The 24935-nt window shown below is 39.4% G+C and overlaps 1 protein-coding gene across 1 annotated transcript; it reads right to left on the reverse strand.

Annotated features, from left to right (window-relative positions):
• Positions 1-20445: 20445 nt before the first annotated feature.
• LOC109239217 lies at positions 20446-23593 on the reverse strand. The gene is made up of 7 exons (XM_019405744.1): positions 23091-23593; positions 22351-22520; positions 22163-22265; positions 21954-22070; positions 21389-21559; positions 21178-21301; positions 20446-21088 (listed from the first exon to the last, which is right to left on the reverse strand). Exons 1-7 carry the CDS (start codon positions 23544-23546, stop codon positions 20973-20975), a joined length of 1257 nt encoding a protein of 418 aa, XP_019261289.1. The 5' UTR covers positions 23547-23593; the 3' UTR covers positions 20446-20972.
• Between the last annotated feature and the right edge of the window lie 1342 nt (positions 23594-24935).

The raw sequence follows: 24935 nt of genomic DNA on the forward strand, positions 1-24935 counted from the left end.
ATACAAGGTATGTGAGGCTATCCCTTTCCTTCCTTTGCACGACTCCGATTGTACATAATGCAATGAACGAGCTTCCAAAGATACTCTACTCTTAGAAGCTAGCAGTACTTACATTGTTTCCCCTCTTATGGAACGATTGATGTTGATGTTACTTCTCTTATTCTTATGTTGTCAATGTTATTGGTACTTCCTGATTCTTATAAGGTTCATGGTGAAAGTTAGTCCTAATAACGTGTACAGAGGATACCGACCTTACGTCACTCCGAAAGGTTTAGAACGTGAGTTCATGAGTCGAGCATGCATTATATATATGTATCTATTTTACTCTACCGAGCCGCGCTATAGTCGGCCGGGTATGGCACCTATTGTGCAACCACTGATCAGTTGGGTTTTACCGAGCTTCACGTGGCCGGGTACGTTTTTACCGAGCCTATTACGGCCGGGTACGATATGATGATGATGATGCCCACAGAGGCGTATGTTTTAAAAGTTTATGTATATATACATATGTATTACGCATTTCATGTCAGTAGCCTTAGAGGTACCCAGATGTTACAGGTTGTTTATTCTCTATCCCTGCTTACATTACTGTTCGTACTTATGGTTCCCTGCCTTACATACTCAGTACTTTATTCGTACTGACGTCCTTTTATTTGTGGACGCTGCATATCGTGCTGCAGGTCCTGATAGACAGGCAGGCGCAGCTCCCCCACCATAGTAGGCTGTCCAGTTCAGCGGTGATTGGCGAGATCCCTTCTTCGGACTTGCCTTGGTCTTGGTATGCATTTTTGTTATAGATATTATGGGTATGTCGGGGCCCTGTTCCGGCTATGTTGCAACACTTATGTTCCTTTAGAGGCTCATAGACAGGTGTCGACTCATGTATAGTTTGGTAGGCCTTGTCGGCTGGTTTTTGTTGTATAGTCTCTCATGGTAGTGTGGTAGCTCGTACCGTATATATAGTTTCTTGATTGTCTAGTCATCCCATGTTATGTATGTTCATGCCATCATATTTTATTGTTGGTTGTCCATGACCCATGTCTACCATTTATATTGATTTCGTCAGCCCTAAAAGATAATAAAGAAGGTTAGATAAAATGTATGTTGGTACTCGGTAAGTATGGCCGGGTGCTAGTCATGGCCCTCCGTTTGGGTCGTGACAGGAACCTTCATTTGTCAGACTAAATATACAAAGGAGCTGATCCAGAAATTTGGTATGAGCAATGCAAAATCAATTGGCACGCCTATGAGTTCGGCTACAAATTTGGATAAGGATGAATAGGGTACTCCAGTTGATGAAACCAAATACAGAGGAATGATTGGATCACTACTATATCTGACCGCAAGTCGACCAGATATAATGTTCAGTGTTTGTAAATGTGCCAGGTTTCAGTCGGCTCCCAAGGAGACATCTGACTACTGTAAAAAGAATTATTCGATATCTCATTTGCACAGTATCAATTATGGTATCCTCGCTCTAACTCGTTTAAATTAGAAGGTTTCTTAGATGCAGATTTAGCAGGTGATAAGGAAGACAGGAAAAGCACGAGTGGCACTTGTCAATTACTAGGAAAGGCTTTAATATCCTGGAACAGTAAAAAGCAAGCATCAGTCGCCTTGTCCACTACTGAAGCTGAGTATATTGCCATTGGTCAATGTTGTGCACAACTCCTATGGATGTCTCATCAATTGGGTGACTATGAACTTTCTTTTAAACCTACACAAATCTTTTGTGATAATTCAAGTGCAATTTGTCTTTCAAAAAATCTTGTGCATCACTCTAGAGCAAAGCATATTGACATTAATCATCATTTTATTAGAGATCATGTTCTTAAGGGTGACATAGAATTAGCTTTTGTTGGCACTTCTGCCCAATTAGCTGATATATTTACTAAACCGTTGTTGGAAGAAAGATTTTGCCTTTTGAGAAAATTACTTGGGACAATTTGTTTTTCAAAAAACTCTTAGGACCTAATTGTTCTTTTTCAAAAACTTGTCATAATTACTACTTTTCAGTGCATTAGTTACGCTTTCAATTCCTTCCCTCTCTTTTTTATTCTGTTCAGTTCGCAGTCGAAGATGGAGAGCCAATCATCACACACTCCTTCCTTTTTGTACTCAACCGTCAAATCTTTCTTACTTTAAGTGAAGCCTTTTCGGGTCACTCTCATCTCCATCCTCTCTCTTCAGTTTGTGAAAACCCTGTCTACTCCCATGGCTAAAACCTCCAAAAACCCCTCCGCCTCCACCAGAAAGAGCACCCGTTCTAAGACAAAACCCTCTTCAGCGCCTCCTGAGCAAGTAGACCTAGGGTCTGATCATTCTGAGGGCTTCGCCTCTTCTCAAGGAGCGTTCTCTGAACACTCTCAACTCTTAGGAGAAAAAGCCTCTGGTAAGCGTCCCATGGAGGATCTTCTTGTCTCTTCCACTCTAAAGAAATCAAAATTCGATTTCTCTGCTTCTCTCGATTCCGACCTAAATTTATGGGATACCCCAAATTGGGATTTTTTTCTCTCTCAAGGATAAACCCATCGCCCATGGAAGAATTGTGGATCTTGACGATATGGAGGCCCTCAACTGTAAGGTAAAGGATCTCTTTGTGTATCAAGGGTGGGAAAAATTTCTCTCTATTTCTCCGCCTAAAGTGTATGAGCCTTTAGTCCGTATGTTTTATGCTAATCTTCGCTCTAGTAAACCTGATAAGCTTGAAACTCTTGTCCTTGGTAAACGCATTGTTCTTGACTATGCCCTGTTCGATTCTATTTTTCTCTGTCATTGCACTGGTTTCCCCACTCTCTTTAAAAATGTTTGGCCTGAGGACTTTGAAATTTCCTTTGACCAGGACAAACAGTGCATTGCTGAAAATCCCTCTGAAACCCTTCCAAATCAATTGGGGCCTAGTGATGTAAGTTTTGAAACTCGGGTTCTCGCCCACATTGTTGCAACCACTCTTCTCCCCGGAACTGGTTCCTTCTCCACCTTCTCTCAAAGGGACACTTTCTTTGTCTATTGTCTCATCACCAAACTCAAACTCAAGTTGTCCTCCTGGGTCATAAATTTTATGATTGAGAGTGCTGAAGATCCCACCAGTTTACCTTTTGGTATGGCCATTACCCACATTCTGGAAGCCCATATCCCTCTTTCTGACTACCCTTTTGTCTGTGTTTCCAAGTCCTACAATTCTAGAGCTTTCTCTAGTATGGGGTATGTGAGTGTCAAGGGTGCCTAGGTTAAGAAGGGTGAGAGTGAAGCAAAACAGACCCCTCTGGATTCCAAGCCTTCATCTGTTGTTCCGCCACCTGTTATTAGTTCTGACCTAAGTGAGAAGCTAAGCTCCATTGACTCCCAACTCTTAGACATCAAGACTCTCCTGTCTGCTACTCAGTCGACTGTGGGTGCTATTCATGCTATTTCAACGGAAACTGGGTCTGATGTGTCTAAAATCAGAGTGGCTGTGCAAAGGATAAGGGAGAATGCGATTAAAGCCTTCAAGGAGGTTCATGACGGGCTAGATGGAATGAGCGTTGCTGCAAACACCAGCTTTGAACAGTTGAAGGAGGCGATCTGCAACACTCTTACTTACTTCCTGCGTCGCTAGTGTGGATGTGTTTTACAGACAATTTTGTTTCAAACTTGTTTTGGCTTTGTTTTGGGCTGTGCCCTTGGATGTTTTTTTGTCTGTGTGGATAGTTTTTTTTTTTTTGCTTACTAATCCCTCTTTGCTGATGTCAAAAATGGGGAGAATGTATATCTCTTTGGACTATTATGACAATCTGTGCAGGTTCAAGTTGACTATGCATAGACCTCTTTGGTCTGTAATGATAATATGTGCAGGTTCAAGTCGACTATGCTACATACATAGATGGTACTCTTTATTCTTTGAACAGGTTAAGTCGACTATGCAACAGGCATAGTCTTTATATGTATTGCACAGGAACAAGTCAACTATAGAGGATACAGGTACAAGTCGACTGCACACATTGAGGGGGAGACTAAGTCCAGTTGACTACACACATTGAGGGGGAGCCAAGTCGGCTAGTAACAAACAGGGAAGTCAACTGTTGTTTACTTCCTTACATCTACGTATACTATTTTTCCATCATCAAAAAGGGGGAGATTGTTAGATCATATTTTAATGATGCAATTAATATACATGTGCAGGAGTTCAAAGAAGTAAAGAAGAACTAGTGAAATGGTTGTGTCGAACAAGGAAGGAAATCTCTCACAAGGGAAGCCACCTATAGAACGCACGGTGTACAAAGAAAGCTACAAATCTACATCAGCAAATCAGGATTAGCTCCGTGAATCTGGGAAATCAAATCAGCCATTACGAAGTGAAAATTCGAAGTGATCTGTGATTGGCGAAATCACGGGAGAATAATAAAGGCTAGAAGATCCGGTCAGTGGTCAAGTTTGGAAGGTCCAACAATCAAGGAGAAATCTTGTTAATTCCATTGTCTGCCGAAGGAAAAGATCTCAAGAGAAGCAACGGATAGTTCCTTATTCTTGGAAAGAATCAATTCTTTCCAAGGATCAAAACCCTTGGGTTGACGAGCCTTCACCATTCATCCTTGTATAAATGTACTGTGTAACATCATCCTTAGTATACTTTGATCGAACCAAAATAACTCTCTTCATTCTACTGCAAACAAGCATAGTAGCCTACATAGATCTGCTGTGTAATAAGTCAGGGATAGAAAGAGGGCATACAACTGGTGAGGCATTGTATCAAACGAGTGCTAAAGAATCTGAGCGATATACATCACATCTGTACTCGAAAGAAAACTCATTTGCTTGAAGAGAAATCCCTTGCAACCCAAGGGGACTGGATTAGGATTCACATTGAATCCGAACCAGTATAAAATTCCTGGTGTCTTTAATTTCTGCATTTACTTTTTGCATATTACCTCAATCTGTTATATCTGCAAGATTGCCATATTTAGTCGACTACTAAAGTTTTAAGTCAACTCAGTAACGATTAATTTCAATTAGTGACAATTCACCCCCCCCCCTCTTGTACTTTCACAAATCGTTGTTCAAAACTCAAAAATTCATATTATGAAACTTTAGGCCAAAATCCCCAATTTCCTCTTAAAAATTCATCAACCAAAAGCTAAAATCGAAGATAGATTCATGGAATATAACCAAAACCGAGTTGAGAACACTTACCTCAATCCTTGTGATGAAATTTGCACCAAAAATAGCTCCATTCCGAAGGCCATAGCTCAATATGTGATAAAAATGACCAACCCTCGAATTTATACCAGTCTGCCCAGAAATTCTGTATTTGCGGACAATTAACTGCATCTGCGGAGTCGCAGAAGAGACCAAAACTCCGCTTCTGCGGTAAAACAATAAAACTAGGCCCCCGCTTCTGCAATCCATACCACGCATCTGCGCAACCGCAGGTGCGAAAAAGCCCATCGCACCTGTGAAAGATCCGTTTGTGCGCCAAAAATCCCGTTTTTGCGACCACGTAGGTACGGGAGAATCTTCGCACCTGCAACTCCAGTTCACCAGTCCAAACTTCACTTTTGCGATCAACTGTCTGCATCCGCGGACTCGCATCTGCATGCATTCTTCCGCAGATGCAGAAACACCAGAACCAGCAGCCTTCAGCAATGCAACATGAAATGAAAATGATCTGAACCTCGTCCGAAACTCACCTGAGCCACTCGGGACCCCAACCGAATATACCAACAAGTCCCATAACATAACATGGACCTACTCGAGGCCTCAAAACACACATATCAACATCGAAACAACGAATCACACCTCAATTCAAAATCATTGAACTTTGAAACTTCAAACTTCCATAACCGGTGCTGAAACCTATCAAATCAAGTCTGATTGACCTCAAATTTTGCACACAAGTCACATTTGACATTACGGACCTACTTTAACTTCTAGAATTGGAATCCGACCCCGATATCAAAAAGTCCACTCCTGGTCAAACTTCCCAAAAATTCCAATTTTCGCCATTTAAAGCTATATTTCACTACGGACCTCCAAATCACGATCCAGACGCGCTACTAAGTCCAAAATCACCCAACGGAGCTAACCGAACCATCAGAAATCCAATCCAAGGTCAAATCCTAAAAAGTCAAAACTTGGTTAAACCCTTTCAAATTAGAGCTTCAAGCTGAGAATCATCCTTCAAAATCGATTCCGAATAACCTGAAAACCAAAACCGACAATTCACATAAGTCATAATACATCATACGTGGATACTCATGCTCTCAAACAACCGAGCAAAGTGCAAATGCTCAAAACGACCGGTTGGGTTGTTACATCCTCCCCACTTAAATATACTTTCATCCTCGAACGTGCCCAGAGTTGTTCCAAAACTAGCAAATCACAGTGCAACCTTACCATGCACGAACCCGGGGATGATCCTACGTCACCCTATCCCATATAGGTCTGACAACACAATATCACTGAAATTCCTTAATTCCCCCTAGCCTATGAGCCTTAGAATCCAATTTCCCTCATCCGGAATTTCTATAAGACCAGAATCTCGCATCCACACACTATATAAGTCTGAACAGGCTGTATCAAGCCATATCCGTAACCCAAGATGTAGTTATATAATATACCTCAAATCTCAAATACTCATAGCAATAATTTCTAATCACATCAGCTACTCAAAATAACCCAATAAACTTCTTATCAAATAAAGCCTCGTTCTAACACCTTCATATACTGCCAATGAAGAAAGAAACACGCAGAAACTCCTAGCCATTTGCCAGATCAACACGTTGTGGGATTCCCTCTCCTCCGATAGGAACTATAGCAAATTTCTAAGCCGATCAGCATCAATATCCTTCCAAATATACTGCAATTAGATACGATAGCACCCATTCTAGGCCCAATGACCTCATCACATCCAACACGACCACACTAGTGACATGACACATCAATACAATCTAAAACTACAACCTGTGCAATCCTTTCACTAATAAGAAACATTCCAAATGTACTCAAACAGGGAAAATGACATCAAACAAGAGAACTGTCCTGCAAGCTCAACGGGTATCACCACAATGCAATGCTAAGAACCCATCATACACTGCATAACCAAGACACACGAAACTAATACCAAGGATCATACCTCTACATAACTCTGCTATAATGCGTGGCCCCATCCGAACAATGGTCCATATTATATGCCTCGAGCCACCCTGCTCAAAATCCATAACCACTCAAAATTCGACATTAAGTACCCAAAGTGAATTACCATAACAACGGAGAGCAAACAACACAATGCCACCATCCGGAAAGAACATAGCCATCGCGCAATCAATCACACAATACCCAAATACTCATTTTGCTCAAATTTCCGCTATAAAGCCCAAATAGAACCGCACCATGGGTGTATATAACCAAAAAATCACAACTCCTCATAACATAGAAGGGTAACTCATAGATCATTTCAGAACACGAATAAGCTCAACAACAACCGAATGGCACATCCCACAACAGCAACAGCTCAGAGTCAACAAATCCGACCCGATGCAGAACACACACCCATATTGGCCTACCAATGAACCCCAATCAACTTTGGTCACCCACAATAGATAAATAATCCTCCGAATGTCCACAATGACTGAATCATAACACATACTATCCTCTACCTAACCTTGGCTACATTTTCACAGTTCACAACTACGAAACAATCTACTCACGAGAACTTCCAGTCTCCAAATCCATAGAACACACAATCACCATATGTGATCTCAACTACATCGCCTGAATGCCTAACACTTCTCCAATACGCATCATCCCACAAGCAATACTTCTATAACTCTTCTACGCCACAAAGAAAAATTCATTCATCAGCAGTCGATCAACCAGGATAGTACCACAATACCAATGAAGTATCCATAATTCAAAACACATTGGCCCTTCTGAAATGTATACATTCATCACGCCATACCAAATATTAATATCAGTTGTCTAGTCATCTGAAACTGTCCATGCTGCCTAAGGACTCATGACCTTCCCTTTCAAAACTCAACTGCGACCTTGCACCTGCCAATCTCAATCCCACACAACACATTGCATATACCATGCCATCATATAAGAAATACTAGAACTTCATAATCCACTCTGAGTCACAAGCAACTACGCACTCTATTAGCTAAGAACTTTTCATTTGATCCCATCTAGGAGAAAATCACAATACGCAACATGTCTCACACACCAGGAGGAGATATACATCTCAACCGCGGTAGAAACCATCAAGAACTCTCCGAAACCTATTTGTACTTACCCAAGCCGACTGAATTGAATCTCTGTAACTCAACCAAGCTACGAAGGCCGTCAAAATCCAAGAGTATCACCACAAAACACGTGTAGAAACTCACTACATCATAAGCACCAAAAGAGCCAACCGCATCCGTTACCGTGCCGATCCAACCTACTACCAAGTTGTCCTATTTTCTCCGAGTTTGTTCTGAATTACCTTCTAATTGATACTTCTCCTCGCCATAATACCACAACCGAGATACAATCCTGAAAATTCCTAATTGTTACACTAAACATTAAATCCATTAGGACATTCTCAAGAGTCATCCACTTTACTCAGGTCTCAATAAAACTGATCAAATGAAACGAATGACATGTGCCCCATTAGCACACCATCACCCTAAGAAGTAATTCACATCTCTAAGCAACCGAGCAAATTTCTACTCCATGAACACAACATCCTTCATGAATAACTACTCAATCACTCCATGAACTCCATATACCCATCGAGTGTAATACAATCCATATTCCCTTACTCAAGTCATCCTAGATCTCAACCTCTGGAAGCCATAACTGATTCACCAGTATACCTCAAATTGAACCCAATACAATTCATAACCATGCAATCAATCCCTCGATAACGGACTCCCCCACTTGGCGCAAAGCCAAGGAATAAAGCATATGATAACTTACAATACCCATACTGTATTACTGCCATAATACCATAGTGAGGTTCAACTAAGTCCTTCATAAACTCATGCAACACAAACCATCTAATATCTCAAATCATCTGCAAATCTCGCATTCACCCTTGTAACAGTCAAGCCAACTCTCATAAGCGATCCAAACTCAAATTGCAACACATATAATTCACTGGTAAAGGAGAACTCGCTACAAAACAACATAGGGATCACACAAACCTCAGGACACCCCTCAGGAGATAACCCACCTGCTTCGCCTCAAACTAGCATCTCTTTATACCCTTCCACAGACATAACCGCTACGTAATTACTTAATCTTCTGAGTTTGAACTCATATCACGACATGAAAATCTACTTCACTCCTCAACTAAAAAACATGAAAGGATCCTTCAACACACCCATAACCCGAGACTATACATCAAATCAAAATGGGAATCAAGTTCTAGTTCTCTCTATACCTCAAGTAAAACCTTCTCGTCACTTTCAAATCATAGGAACACATTCCGCAGTCATATCATACTCGTTATATAACCATCCAACCATTCATCGAGCCACAAATTCCACTCATAGGGACGCTACCAGATATATAAGTCCAAATGCACGTGCTCACACAATCAACACCTCAATGCTCAAGCTACAGTCAAAACCCGACCTCAAGTCCTCCAGACTGGCCCATAATCCTCACAGAGAAACCACATCTCGCATCTCATCCATAGAATCACGAGCCATCGATGCACAACTGATACCGAGTGCTCATGTGCGCATACGAATGCGTGGAGGGAATTTAAATAGTTACGCTTCAAGCTGAATCAATGTCGAACGACAAGGAAAGAAAGATGGGAAGTATATCCTAAATGCCCTGTAGCCTCTCGAAAATAGGTATGGACGTCATCATACCAATCCGCAAGACTCTACTAGACACTTGCTCATGATTTGTAGAACCTATGAACCTAGAGCTCTGATACCAATCTATCACGACCTAAAATCCACTAGTCGTGATGACACCTAACCCAACCCGCTAGGTAAGCCAACTATTAACTATCAAATTCCAATAACATTAATAAATCAATTAAACAAAATTAATTATTTGGATCTAATACATTTCCCAAAGACTGGTAATACAAATCATGAGCTTCTAAGAATAGAGTTTACAAAGCCGATATGAAGAAAATACATCTTCTGTTTTAAAAGTACATAAACAGAGTTTTATAAAGCTAAGGCTGCCATGAATAAGAGGAAGATTCCTTAGGGACGCAGGTACACCTTCAAAACAGCAACCATCGAACGCAACAACATCGACATCCGGGATCTGCACGCAATATACTGGAAGTGCAGTATGAGTACAACCAACCCCATGTGCTCAAGAAGTAACAAACCTAAACTTAGGTTGAAATCAGTGACGAGCTGGCACGTAGGTCGGGTCCAACACTAATAACTAATAGCAGTTCATAACAGTGTGAAGCAAGTACATAAAGAAGTAGCTCCGAGATAGAATGCTCAGCCTTTTCATATTTTTCCTAAAATAGTTCCGCCTTTCAAGAATATCAGCGAAAAACCCAAATTCTTTACCAATAATATCATGAAATATGAGATAGTTTGTAAACTGTATTTCTTTTTCAAAAAAACCCTTTTACACAAAAAATAAGTTGTTTCATTTTTTTTCTCTCCAGATAGCAGGTGTGAGATACCTCTCTATGACCGCATATCGATGTGTGTAAGAATGTTATGAATGATGTGACACCGTACTGTATGAGGAAAATGTGTCTCTATGCCACATATATATGTCACTGCCATGTATCTCAAAGATGAATCATGTACTCACACTCTCAGAGTACTCAACCTCACGACATCCCACTCAACCACTCGGTACTATATATGGCCCATACGGCCCAGGAAAATCTATCCCGGAACATATATACAACACTGACTATAAGTCGCCTAGTACCGAGGATAAAGGGTAATCCAACCCTATGGAGAAATTCATCTCCAGGTATCAAGTACTTTGGACAAATCCATGCATAGGGAAATCCATCCCTCAATAATTTATAAGTGCTCAACCACCCGGTACAATATATGGCCCATGTGGCCCAGGAAAATCCATCCTGGAACATACTCAACAATGATTGTACGTCACTCGGTACCGAGGAAAAAGGGGAATCCATCCCTGTGGAGAAATCCATCTCTATATATCAATACTTGTCCAGGGAAATCCATCCCTCAATAATATCATCCGCGCTCACTAGGGGTGTGTTACGGACTTCGGAGGGGCTTCTACAGCCCAAGCGCTATCATAATCATCAATNNCTTGACCCCTGTTATTTTGAGGTCATATCTAGTATTCAGAGTTTGCCTCGATTTGGTACCGCTCTCGCGGCCCGCACCGAAACAGTGCTTTACCCCTAGATGTCCAGTCAACTGCTGCGCCTCAACGCATTTCGGGGAGAACCAGCTAGCTCTGGGTTCGAGTGGCATTTCACCCCTAACCACAACTCATCCGCTGATTCTTCAACATCAGTCGGTTCGGACCTCCACTTAGTTTCACCCAAGCTTCATCCTGGTCATGGATAGATCACCCAGGTTCGGGTCCATAAGCTAATATATGATATGAATGCATGAATGCGATTGAGTACGAAATATCAATGAAATCAATGAGGTGACAGAAAGAAACGACAATTATGGGTCCCAACAATATCACCATAAAGCCTAAACATGATATCTAGCATGATGTACCGCTCATTTACTTTATCACATGGTGAAAACACAAATATCAACAAAAATAGGGCCACTATTCAATGCCCCAGGGAATAACAGAGTCACAATTCACAGGGTGCATGCCCACACGCCCGTCACCTAGCATGTGCGTCACCTCAACACCAATCACATAGCACATAATTCGGGGTTTTATACCCTCAGCACTAAGTTTAGAAGAGTAACTTATCTTAAGCAAGCCAATTCCGACACCGAGCAAGCCAAGCAATGCTAAGAATGCCATCACGCGCGTAGCGACCTCCGAACGGCTCAAAACTAGCCAAAAGAAACTCAAATAGATCAGATAAAGCCCAAGAAAGCAATTACAATTGATAAAGATCAAATTCTACATCAAGTCCCAAATCCGGCCAAAAATCACACACAGGCCCACGCCTCGAAACTCGACAAAACTCACAAAATCCGATAACCCATTCAATTAAGAGTCCAATCATACTAGTTTCACTTAAATCTGACTCCAAATCAGTGTCCAAAACTCAAAAATTCATATTATAAATCTTTAGGCCAAAACCCCTAATTACCTCTTTAAAATTCATCAACCAAAAGCTAAAATCGAAGATAGATTCATGGAATACAACCAAAACCGAGTTGAGAACACTTACCCCAATCCTTGTAATGAAATTTGCTCCAAATATTGCTCCATTCAGATGTCCATAGCTCAATATGTGATAAAAATGACCAACCCTCGAACTTATAACAGTCTACCCAGAAATTCCGCATTTTCGAACAATTAACCGCATTTGCGGTGTCGCAGAAGCGCCTAAAACATCGCTTCTGCGGTAAAACACTAAAATTGGGTTGCCTCTTCTGCGATCCATACCACGCATCTGCGCAACCACAGGTGCGGAAAAGCCCATCCCACATGTGAAAGATCCGTTTCTGCGCCAAAAATCCTGCTTTTGCGACCACGCTAGTGCGCGAGAATCTTCGCACCTGCGAATCCAGTTCACCAGGCCAAACTTTGCTTCTGCGATCAACTTTCTGCATCTGCGTGCATTCTTCCGCAGATGCGGAAACACCAGAACTAGCAGCCTTCAGTAATGCAACATGAAATGAAAATGATCTGAGCCTCGTCCGAAACTCACCCGAGCCACTCGGGACCCCGACCAAATATACCAACAAGTCCCATAACGTAGCACGGACCTACTAGAGGCCTCAAAATACACATATCAACATCGAAACAACGAATCATACCTCAATTCGAAATCATTGAACTTTGAAACTTCACACTTCCATAACTGGTGCCGAAAGCTATCAAATCATGTCCGATTGACCTAATATTTTGCACACAAGTTACATTTTTCATTACGGACCTGCTCCAACTTCCTAAATCAGAATCCGACCCCGATATCAAAAATTCCACTCCCGGTCAAACTTTCCAAAAATTTCAATTTTTGCCATTTCAAGCTAAATTCCACTATGGACCTATAAATCACGATCCGGACGCACTCCTATGTCCAAAATCACCCAACAGAGCTAACAGAACCATCAAAAATCCAATCCGAGGTCAAATCCTAAAAAGTCAAGACTTGGTCAAACCCTTTCATATTAGAGCTTCAAATTGGGAATCATCCTTCCAAATCGATTCTGAATAACCTGAAAACCAAAACCGATGATACACATAAGTCATAATACATCATACGGGGCTACTCATGCCCTCAAAAAACTGAGCGAAATGCAAATACTCAAAACGACTGGTCGGGTCGTTACAATTATGCATGTGATTTGTGGTGGTACGTGCGAGGCTTGATGGTCGCCGTAATTGATTTTATTCAGATGCATTCGAGTATTATTCCATTTAATGTATAGATGGATCCCGGAAGAGTAATGGTGGTTTAGACCGCTACTTGAGGATTGTATTTTCTACGGTTATGGGAATTTAGTCACGTGTTGCAACGGTTCTCTGGAAATGAGTTAAGTGAAAGATTTATACATGATGAGGTGTATATCCTATTGGCATGTTAGGTGCAGTGAGCGGCATGGAAATTGGGAGTTGAGGATCATGGTTACAGTTCGATGTTGACAAGAATGTCACGAGCTCGGATGAGCAGAGAAGAATTCAGATGTTAGAGTAAGCTGTTATTATTTTCAGCATCACTTGAGATCGGTGTCACGTGTGAAAGGCTTTGTGTACTGATTTGTAGATCCTTGATTCGCTTCACAACATTAGTATGACCGGTGGTATGGATATGCAGACTTGTTACCTAGTGCGGAAGGTTGTGGGAGCGTATCCCACAAGAAGATTGTATAAGTGTGACATGTAGTCACTTGAGGGATTAAAGATGGAATTCATGTATGGAGATTGTGTTACTATATCTAATGTGAGAGTTTAGGTCTGGAAGGAGCTCTATTCATTTGGTTGTAAACTATGGAAGTTTGTTCCAGATTTGACGATTGTTCTTGTGTGTCATGGGAAAAAGGTTATTGTGGATCCTTGAAAGGTTATTATCCCATTATTGTACTATCTGAATCGGCTTAAGGTCTGTGGATGGATCTAAATGTGAGTGTGTTCTCTATATCGAGCCGGATATGTTCATTTCAGCATAGCGTTGCTTACGGAGGAGTCTTTGGGCTTTGAATGTTATTTCTATAGTCATCCATTCCATGTAATTTCTATTGTACCATGTGGTTTGTGAGACGGTATGATTCTTTGCACTCGTATTGAGATCCCATGCAGCTGTGTTGTGAGAGTAGGATGGCTCTCGAGATGCAGGTTATTAATTACACCTTAGTTGTGCCTGAGTTTTGTAGCATATGGCTCTATCTGTCTCCCCAGGATTTTATTTTTGCACTTGGTGTGCTCGTGGTCGATATTTGGGTATTTCGTAGGTATAAGCATTTTGGTTTGATGGGCACTTCCCTATTTGTTTCCATGTATAGATCGGGTGGCACGCCGCCACGGGTATACTATTTGGATTGGGTTACACTCTGCACTAGCATTATGTTAAGCACGGTTCCTTATATCTATCTGTGTGTCCTGTTTCTTGCCTCCGAGAAAGGCTCATAGTATTTGATGGCCGTTTTTAGTCGTTACGCGGGCTGTGTAGTTTTATTCCAGAGCTCGTTCGTCCTTATGTGTCATATTCAAGTTGTGGCTAGTTGGCATATTGATGGCGTCATGTGAGGTCTTATATAGTGTTTGTGGTAGCTTATTGTCGGAACGACTTGTACTGGGTGAGACGAGATTAGTGGACCTGGGATCAGTGCGATTCGATTTGTATGAAGCATATTAAAGAGCAAATATCGTTATTTGGTTCATAATGAGGTACTGGTTTTTGTCAGGAGGAGAGACTCAATGATTAGTGGACTCGGCAGTTGGTTATGAATTTCTACACATCTCTTCCGTTGTGGCAGCATTGCAAGGGTTGGAACATGATTTATATGTGTCATGAGGTGTGTTGTGGGCATCAGATTCGTGGAATTTCGGCTATTGTTATTAGAGAATATTATTATGGCTATGTGGATTATGCAGTGCAGGGTGTAAATTCGGTAAAGGTTTACAATCATGTTTGGTACAGTGTGTAGTAATCGATAACATGTTCATATGTTGGAAACATGCCTGGTGGAGAATTCCGGATGTTGGAATTTGGCTCTAAGGCTTATTTGACTAAATAAAACGGAGTATCTTCAGAATGGCTCGAGCCAATACGCTCAATTTGGTTGTGATGGCACGGGTAGGTGCTCAAGGGGTTAAACAGTAATTTCGGACAACTCTAGAGCAGTTCTTAGAACATTTGCGAACAAACGTATATTAAAGTAGGATAGAATGTAATGACCCAACCGGTCGTTTTGAGCTCTAGCGAGTCATTCGGCGATTTTAGGCCATGAATAGCTTCACTACAGGTATTATGACTTGTACGTGTGGTCGGAATTGAATTTCGGGAAGTTCGAAGTTGATTTGGAAAGAAGAAAATTCAAATTTCGGAAGCTTAAAGTTGGAGGAATTGACTACATTTGACTTTTGAGTAAACGACCTCGGAATCGGGATTTGAAGGTTCCAACAGGTTTGTATGATGATTTTGGACTTGGGCATATGTCCGGATGACCTGGACACGTTTCGGCGCCTATTGTGGAAAGTTGGCATTTTGGAACGATTTCATAAATTTGGGTTGAAGTGCATTTCAATGTTATCAATGTCCGTTTGGGATTTCGAGTCTGGGAATAGCTTTGTATGGTGATTTTGGTCTTAGGAGCGCGTCCGGATATGGATTTGGAGGTCCGGAGGTCATTTCGGGGTCATTTGGCAAAAGTTGGAAATTTGAAGGTTTTTGGAAAGTTTGACCGGGAGTGGACATTTTGATATCCGGGTCGGATTCTAATTCCGGAAGTTGGAGTAGATCCGCAATGTCGAATGTGACGTGTGATAAATTTGAGGTCAATCGGACGTGATTTGATAGGTTTCGGTTCCGAATGTAGAAGTTTGAAGTTCTAAAGTTCATTAAGCTTGAATTGGGATGTGATTCATGATTTCGATGTTATTTGGTGTGGTTTGAGGCCTCGAGCAAGTTCGTATTCTAGTTTGAGACGTGTTTGTATATTTGGTTAAGGTTCTGAGGGCCTCGGGTAGATCCCGGATGATTAACGGAGCAAGTTTTGGACTATGGGAATGTTGACGCAACTGGTATCTGGTGTAACCGCACCTGCGAGGTTTTGGTGTGCCGAGCCGCAGAAGCGGCCAAGAGGGGCGCAAAAGTGGAATTTGCTGGGACCAAATATGCGGTCAAGTTCCTCAGAAGCAGGATCGCACCTTCGCACGAAGAGCCGCAGAAGCGAAGGCGTAGAAGCGCTACTTGGCCGCAGGTGCGTAGATTGAGGGACCTGAAGGAGGACCACAGAAGTGGTATTTTGGGGCGCACCTGCGGAACAGCAGAAGCGGTCAACTGACCGCAGGTGCGAGATGTCGCTGGGCAGAAGGGTTCTTTAAGAACGGGAATTTTTCCCGTTTTCTTCAATTCTCTCTTGGTTGGGCGATTTTTGGAGAGCTTCAAGTGGTGGTTTTCATCATCTATGTCAAGGTGAGTTATTCCCACCTATTGCAAGTTAAATACTTGGATTATACATAGATTTTATCATGAAAATTCATGGAAATTTGTATAAATGGTGAGATTTTGAAAGAAACCTAGAAAATTGGTATTTTTAGATTTTGACCACGAATTTGGGCATGGAATTGAGAATAAATTATATATTTGAGTTCGTGAGGTTATGGGTAATGTTTATCTTCGAAAAATTTTAGAATCCGGGCACGTGGGCCCGAGGGTTGATTTATATCGACTTTTCGAGCGAAGTTGGGAATTGTTTAAATTGATGAATTATGGGTATCAGAACACGTATTGATTTGTTTGCACATTGATTGCGTGGTTTTGTACCGTCAAGCTTTGGTTTAAGGTGTTAGAGTGGCGTCGGAGCTAGTTATGGAACTTCGGAATGAGGTAATCTTTTTTCTAACCTTGTATGAGGGAATTAACCCCATAGGTGAATTGAATTAATATATACTTCTATTTGTGGGGGGCTACGTACGCACGAGGTGACGAGAGTCTGTATGTGGCTACTAATTATGCTTACGTCCGGGTAGTTTTAGGTTTATACCATGCCTTATTGATACCGTTATTAGATTATATTTATTATTTTCCTTGAAAAGTGTTGAGATCGAGGATTTCGAGATTTAAAAAGTTTTCATTTGGATTTCTTACTTTTGAAAAGAATTGAGGAATATTATAATAACTTTGATAAATCTATGTTTAACCGCGTCACAAGTATATTCACAAGCGGGGTAAATTTTTACTACTCTCATGAGAGCGGGCCGTTCGCCTCAGCATGTTAATAAATGCATCTATGGTTCGTGACGTTCGACCCTCGGCAGTGCACAATTTAAATATTTTATGTTAGATCGTGCCGTACGACCTCGGCATGACTTGCGCATGATAATCTCTTTGGAACTAATAATAATTGACATTGCTTCATTAGCTTGAGATATAAATTGTTAAATGTTGAAAAATAAATTTGGAAATTTCTATTAGTAAAGGATTTGTTTATTAATTTCGGTTATTGAGTTCTCAGCTATATTATGTACTCCACGCTTAATTATATGATAACGATATTTTATTATTAGCCCATAGTAAGTGTCGAAGTCAACCCCTTATTACTACTTCTTCGAGGTTAGACTAGATACTTACTGGGTACGCGTTGATTTACGTACTCATACTACATTTGCTGCACATTTTGTGCAGGTACATATATGTCTAGTGGCATTATGGGCGCAGAGGCGCGATTATTGCGGGTACTTAGGTGAAATGCATCCCATGTTACGAGTCCGCAGCACACAGAGCCTCCATCATAGTTATCTACACTCTCCTATCTAATTGTATTCCAAACAGATGTGGTATCTTACTATATATCCTAAATGATGCTCATGCACTTGTAACATTGGGTTTTGGGTGTACTTATGGGTTGTTCAGTATCGTAGTTATGAAAATATTATCTTTTACTCTGTAAATTTTATCTCTTATTATTAAATTGAAGGAAATTTTGATTTTAAAAATACTAAAATGAGTAATTAAGTTAATCAATTATTGTTGGCTTGCCTGACAGCGGTGTTAGGCGCCATCACGGCCTTTAATGGACTTTGGGTCGTGACATATACTCTTACCGTTAATAAAACTTTTTAAAAATACCCTCCACATAACGGAAATCCATAAGATTAAAAACAATCGTTTTAAAAAAGTTCATTAACCCATAACCATTTAAACCCATCATATAAAATAAAGGAACCTAGATTTCTGAGACTTCTTAACACATTTTATTCATTTAGAGAGAGATCGAGAATGATGGTGGCAATAGGATTAGTAAGAACTTATATTATTGGTTCTTAGTTGTTCATGGCGGCATTAGGATGTCATGTTATTACTTTCAGTTGTATTCTTTTCTTTTTTGCGGTTATAATATGGTATTTCTTTGTCTATTGTAATGCACACTTGACATTTTATGTTGGTAACAACTGATATGCACTTTAATAATACTGTACTTGGTTAATACATAAATTTAGTGCACATATGTTGTTAAGTTACTTTCGAGCTTGTTGTATACTTTCTTTCATTCTTGATGAATTTCCTAATATTATTTCTTAATATTAAATTGAATATCCTCTAATTATTTTTTAATTTTATTCATTAAAAGTTCAATTATTACTAAGAGTTATGAGTACCCCATCCCATAGCTTGGAATCTAACTTTGTATTTTAAGGCGTGATTTGACGATAATTACTTGTTACCCAAGTGCTTAAAGTAGAATAAGAAAATTATGGTGCGTGAATGCTCATCAACAAACGCTTTACGGTTGGAGGAAGAAATACCTTGGTAGCTGTCTTAAGACTTCAGAACTGTCAGTTTAATAAGATGTTATAAACATTCCAGTCATGGTGGAAAGAAAATCTTGGTGAATGTTCGATACAGTTCGACATGGTGGAAAGAAACAAAGAGAGAAGCCAGAAAAAAAAAAATTGGAAAAGTAGAATATAATAAATATACAATAAAGATATTAAAGGATTGGAATTTAATATAGAAATAAATATATGATTGTCGGTGATTTTTATATCTTTCACTTCTGGAGCTCAATAAGTGACTACGAAGGAGATGATGAGTTCAACGGGTTATTGATGGGTTTGTAAAAATCGGTCTTTTTGTAAGAACGTTCTTAAAAAGTTTGGTTAACAGCTAGAATAGATGTAGCCCAATAGTATAACGGAGGGTAAATGTGAATAATATATCAAAGTAGAGGGGTATATACGGCTCTTTTCCCGTTTTTTAAAGGTTCTTTGCCTACTCGTTTTTCTAAATGGATTCATGCAATAAATTCATATTAGATTAAACTGTGAATGTAGTTTAAATAGAAAAAAGAGAGGAAAAGATCGAGTTATTCAAATAATTAGTGTTCTATATGGGAAATACATTTATTGGTTATATTAGCAGACAATATGTGAAGGCTACATTAGCGTGAGTAGCAAGTCATCCAAATACCATTAGGAATGTAGTCAGAAAAAGGATTCTATATTCTAAACCATGCATATTTAACGGTGAGTTGTTCAAAATCGAATTACTATAATTATGTCCTCTTTAGGTCTGGAATTATATCTAATATTACAATTATATCCAACATTATATTGCTTAGCTAAATAGGTATATTATAATTTCACTTGAACACAGTTATTGTTTCGGATGAATTCATATTATGAGGCGGATAATAATTTTTAAGGTTTTACTTGAACTCTACAAATAATGAAGTACTTTTGTGTTCTAGCACATTAATATTATAGAGATATCTCTAGTTATTAAAGGACGTAAAAGTCTATCAATATTTGGAGAATATTATGGTCGTTCAACATTTAACGGAGAACATAGATTGGCGATGGCAGTAATAGCTCCACAAAGTGTGGAACATTAATCTTGGCTATATATTACTCATGCGCGGTGGCTAATGTTGTTGAGTGGATCCCGTGTGGCCAAAAATAGAAAGCTTCTTATACTAATGGTTTGGCGTAAAATTTGACACCTTAGGGATATATGTCCTGCAAGTGCATGTAGCAAACAAAAGCATCATGGGACATTAATATGGATAATTTTTTGTTCTAATTTCATCTCTATATATAATTAGCTGCACATGCTTCATTTTTGTACGTTACACCTTATAACCTTCACTTCTCTAGTGTTGAAGGGAAGAATTGGAGAGACACAAGCTATATCAAAACATCTACGGAACTACTAAAAGTATTGAATATAATCTGGAGTCTTGAATAACAACGTTAACACACATCCAACAAGCTAGCTAAGTCACTTGTAAAAGCATTAGAGAAAAAACAAACAGTCTCAACAGCTTCTGGAAGTCCTTTGCGATGAGTTAGATTGGGCCATAAAAGATTATGAACTGAAATCGCATATATTCCATATATATATATATATTTTAAAAATCGCATACTTTCCACCTGAAAACAGAAGATCATGTATGTTGCTATTTTAGATTAGGCCTTCCTTTCGACTGGTGGATGTTTATGTACCTTTTTATTCATGGGGATGCTGGTAACGATTGGTCTGCTTTGTTGCTCTTCTTATATTCACTTACTCTGAAAAGCAGACGCTTAAAAATCACAAGTTCCCATCTAAACGAAGGTTATATTGAGCAAATCTTCTTCGGTTTTGGATGCAAAATCTGAAGAATACTTTATATGGTACCAAAATTTCTCCCTCAAGTCTCCGTCATAGCTTGCTTTTAGGACAACCGAAAGACATAAGATTGTTGTTTCTCCTTTGGGTTCCCTTGTATAATTGTTAAGGTTTTCTCATCCAAATCTATCACAGCTGTGCACAGTGTGTATAGCAATGGACCTGAAATGAGGTTAGAGACCATCCTTTCATTAAAATAGTAAGAAGTATCAATTTAGGAATCAATATGTGCTACATTTTTCATCAACTACCTGTCATGTAAATGGGATACTTCTCAGCATTCCTGTCCCCAAGAAGTGCTAACAAATCATTTTTTGATTCCTTCGGCAGAGAAGATGCTCTTGTTTGCCTGCTCAAGGAGTTCTCATCTTGTGCCTTCGTTAGCAAAAATATAGACAGGTTAAATTTCTACGAATCTGGTCCTCGCTGTTTGTTGCATTGTTGGAAGTATGGTGTGGTTACCTGTTTTACTTGAAGGTGCAAATACATGTTGGCATGGAAGAATGGAGTTTCTCCGATTTCATGAACTGAAATTCGATTTCTTGAAGCAGTTTCAACGTTCAAAATCCTCCGAGCTCTTGTGTCTATCAAGTTATAGCTGTGCCCTACTGAAGCTGCTGACGAATAGATCCTCTGAAATCGCACAACGATGAACATGATAACCAGTTACTATCTTGTGACATGTAAGAAAATGAACTTTGACCTAACTCAGGGGAAATTAGAATTGTCCAAAACAATTCAAGAAAACAAGTTCTCATTTAGTCGTTCAAAGTGTGACATATAACACCCTCCCCCCCCCCCCCCCACGCAACTGGATATTTGGAGCATCAACAACATAATATAGGGTCTCAAGATTGGGCATGTCAAGAATTGGAATGAGTCAGGTTGCGAAACTATGTTAAGAAAATGGACATTGGACTCAATAACAGTCCAAGTCCATATTAGTAGACAAAGGCTCATTCACTTAACCAATGCGGTAACGCGAATCAAAAGAGTAAAAAACTAAAAAAGAAAATTTAGAGCTTACAGCCAGAGCATCCTCAATGCTATTTGCTTCAAGCAGGTCTCTGGACACGAAGTTTCTGCCAATGGCACCAGCTACTATCTCCTCCTCACATGGTGGTACTGAGTTTAAAGTAAATGCCTATAATCGATAACGCACGTATAAATACAGTCTGAATTAGATTATCAACGAATAGTTGACAAGAGAATATATCGAAATACACTTATCAGTACCACTCCATGACTATTAAATCCAAAGGCACAACTTGGAAGTTCTCCAGCATATGTGTAAGCAGTGAATGATGTTCCACTAGACAATGTCACCTTAACCAAATAACTGCAATACAAGGAAAGAATTCCAAAAACACCAACAACATAACAAGGATTAATTTCTTGCTGTAGAAAGGAAAAACATAATTTACGTGTGTCCAACAAGAGCAACATTTGCATCCTCATTATGAGCAGCCACAGCCATGGAGTTGTTAACAACAAGAATAGATGAACAGTCAGCACTAATTTCATCTTCCTTGGGATTTCTTTCTGTCTTTGGAATGAATGGCAATATCTCTTTCCTAAAGTTCAATAGCAAAATCTGCACCAACCAAAACAAAGAAAGTAGTACCATCAGTTTGTTAATTTAGTACTACCTCAGTTCCAATTTGTTCAGTTATTTCCTTATTAGTTCATTGAAAAAGAAATACACATTTCTATATCTGAAAATAAATACTCCCTCAGTTTCAAAAAGATTGGCACTATTTACTTATTAGTCTGTTCCAAAAAGATTACAGCTTCCAATATTTTCTTAATAGAAAGCATTTATAGTTATATGCCAGATTTCAGACCACAAGTTTCAAAAATTTTACAGCCACACAAATATTATGGCTTATTTAAGATCACATATCTTAAAAATCTTTCTTTCTTTAATAAAATTTGTGACAAGCAAACTAAGACAATCTTTTTGAAACGTAAGGAGTAATTTTAAACTTCTCATTACTTGTATGAAGTGTTTATAGCCACACAAATTCTATGACATATTAAAGATCATAAGTTTCAAAAGTTTTATAGTCAAGCAAACATTATAACATGTTTAAGAACATAAGTTTCAAAAATTTTACAATTGGCTGTATTTAAAATTAAAAGATAAGTATAAAAGTTACTTCACATTGAGAAAGGGGACGCCACTTCCTTCAGCAATTCCTTTGAGTTCATTCCAGTAATGTGGAAACTTGCTCTGATTAGTTTCAGACAAAGCATGAATGAATGGCTGGGAATTTGAGAACTGAGCAAAAGGGAGGAGCTGGTTCTGAAGAATAAGGTCATTAGATAATCTACTGCGTATCTGTTTGGAGAATCTTTGGCCAATCAAGAAGCCAATTTGGAAAGCATCTTCACAAGGGCCAAATTCATACATCTCTAACTTGTTGGTTTCCATACTTGTGCTTCCCATGGTTAGTGTGTGTCTGTGTGTTTGACAAAGGACTAGTTTATGCTGATGGCGTCTTATCTTCAAGTCAATCATTTGCATGTACGAATGGTTTTTCTCTAGACACCTACTTTGTCCCTTTTCATATTTGAAATAAGGACCACTTGTAGAAATTCTATGACCATGTCCAAGCATTTTTTGGGGGAGTACCTGAGCATGCTGCAACAATTAATGGGAGAGAGTGTCACGCCCCAATCAAAACGAGGCTAATGGATAAAGGCACGAGCCACGATGCATCAAGTCATCTCATAGAGTTGGCCAAGCAAACAATGGGCTTTTGCCCATTTGTCCGTTCGGTTAAAACTAATTACATCCGCTAGTCAAATATACAAAAAGCACATAGAGTACTAATTGCATATACAATATGCAGATCCCGTGGCTATTATGACTACACTATGTATATGCGCAAACAATGGCATAGGTTGACAACTGCACATATGGGATCTTTACACAAATAGCCGGTTATATTTATTGTTTACTTTTCTAGCCATCTACATATACTATATATTGATTATACACATATAATACACAAATTATGCGCGTATTAAACCTTCACCGGCTATTTGGGTTAATTCTTTCATATATGAGCTTGTAAGTTAAGCTTAGGACTACCTGTCCTTAACTTTTGAACTTGTAACTCTAAGTTCAGGACTACATGTCCTTAACTTTTGAACTTGGGAAGTTCAGGACTACATGTCCTTAATTTCTATGCTTGTAAATCAAAGTTAAGGACTACTAGTCATTAATTTCTGTACATGTAACCCTAAGTTAAGGACCAAGTGTCCTTAATTTTTGAACTTCAAACTCTAAGTTCGAGACCAAGTGTCCTTAAATTATGAGCTTGTTATTGTAAGTTTAGGACTAGCTGTCCTTAACTTATGAGCTTATAAGTCTAAGTTAAGGAGTACCTTTCCTTAGTTTTTGAGCTTATAATTCTAAGATTAAGACTACCTCTCCTTAACTTTTGAACTTGTAACTCTAAGTTCAGGACATGTCCTTAACTTTTGAACTTGGAACTCGAAGTTCAGGACTACGTGTCCTTAATTTTTGTGCTTGTAACTTTAAGTTAGGGACTATATGTCCTTAATTTTTGTTCCTGTAACTCTAAGTTAAGGACCAAGTGTCCTTAATTTTTGAACTTCCAACTCTAACTTCAGGACCAAGTGTCCTTAAAGTATGAGCTTGTTACTGTAAGTTCGGGACTAGCTATCCTTAATTTATGAGCTTGTAAGTCTAAGTTAAGGACTACATGTCCTTAGTTTTTGAGCTTGTAAATCTAAGTTTAGGACTAGCTGTCCTTAACTTTTGAACTTGTAACTCTAAGTTCAAGACTACATGTTCTTATCTTTTTAACTTGGAACTCTAAGTTCAGGACTACATTATCTTCGTCTTCTTCACTTCCTCTCCATTCTTCACCAACAGTTTCCATCAAAATACGTCATTATTCGTCCCATTACACTCTCTTTATCCGAAAAAATACCAACAAGAACAGCTGTAACACAATCATCTGAGCTCACAAAATTA

This window comes from Nicotiana attenuata, unplaced genomic scaffold (assembly GCF_001879085.1).
Source record: "Nicotiana attenuata strain UT unplaced genomic scaffold, NIATTr2, whole genome shotgun sequence".
NCBI classification, from domain to species: Eukaryota; Viridiplantae; Streptophyta; class Magnoliopsida; order Solanales; family Solanaceae; genus Nicotiana; species Nicotiana attenuata.

What these genes read in the sequence shown, in the direction of transcription:
- LOC109239217 (XM_019405744.1), bottom strand. Translation starts at nt 23,546, where the DNA reads ATGCTTGGACATGGTCATAGAATTTCTACAAGTGGTCCTTATTTCAAA. An exon ending in GTGGCGTCCCCTTTCTCAAT is followed by an intron (nt 22,521 to 23,090) that starts GTGAAGTAACTT and finishes TGGTTGGTGCAG; the next exon opens with ATTTTGCTATTGAACTTTAG. An exon ending in GTATCCCATTTACATGACAG is followed by an intron (nt 21,089 to 21,177) that starts GTAGTTGATGAA and finishes ACCTCATTTCAG; the next exon opens with GTCCATTGCTATACACACTG.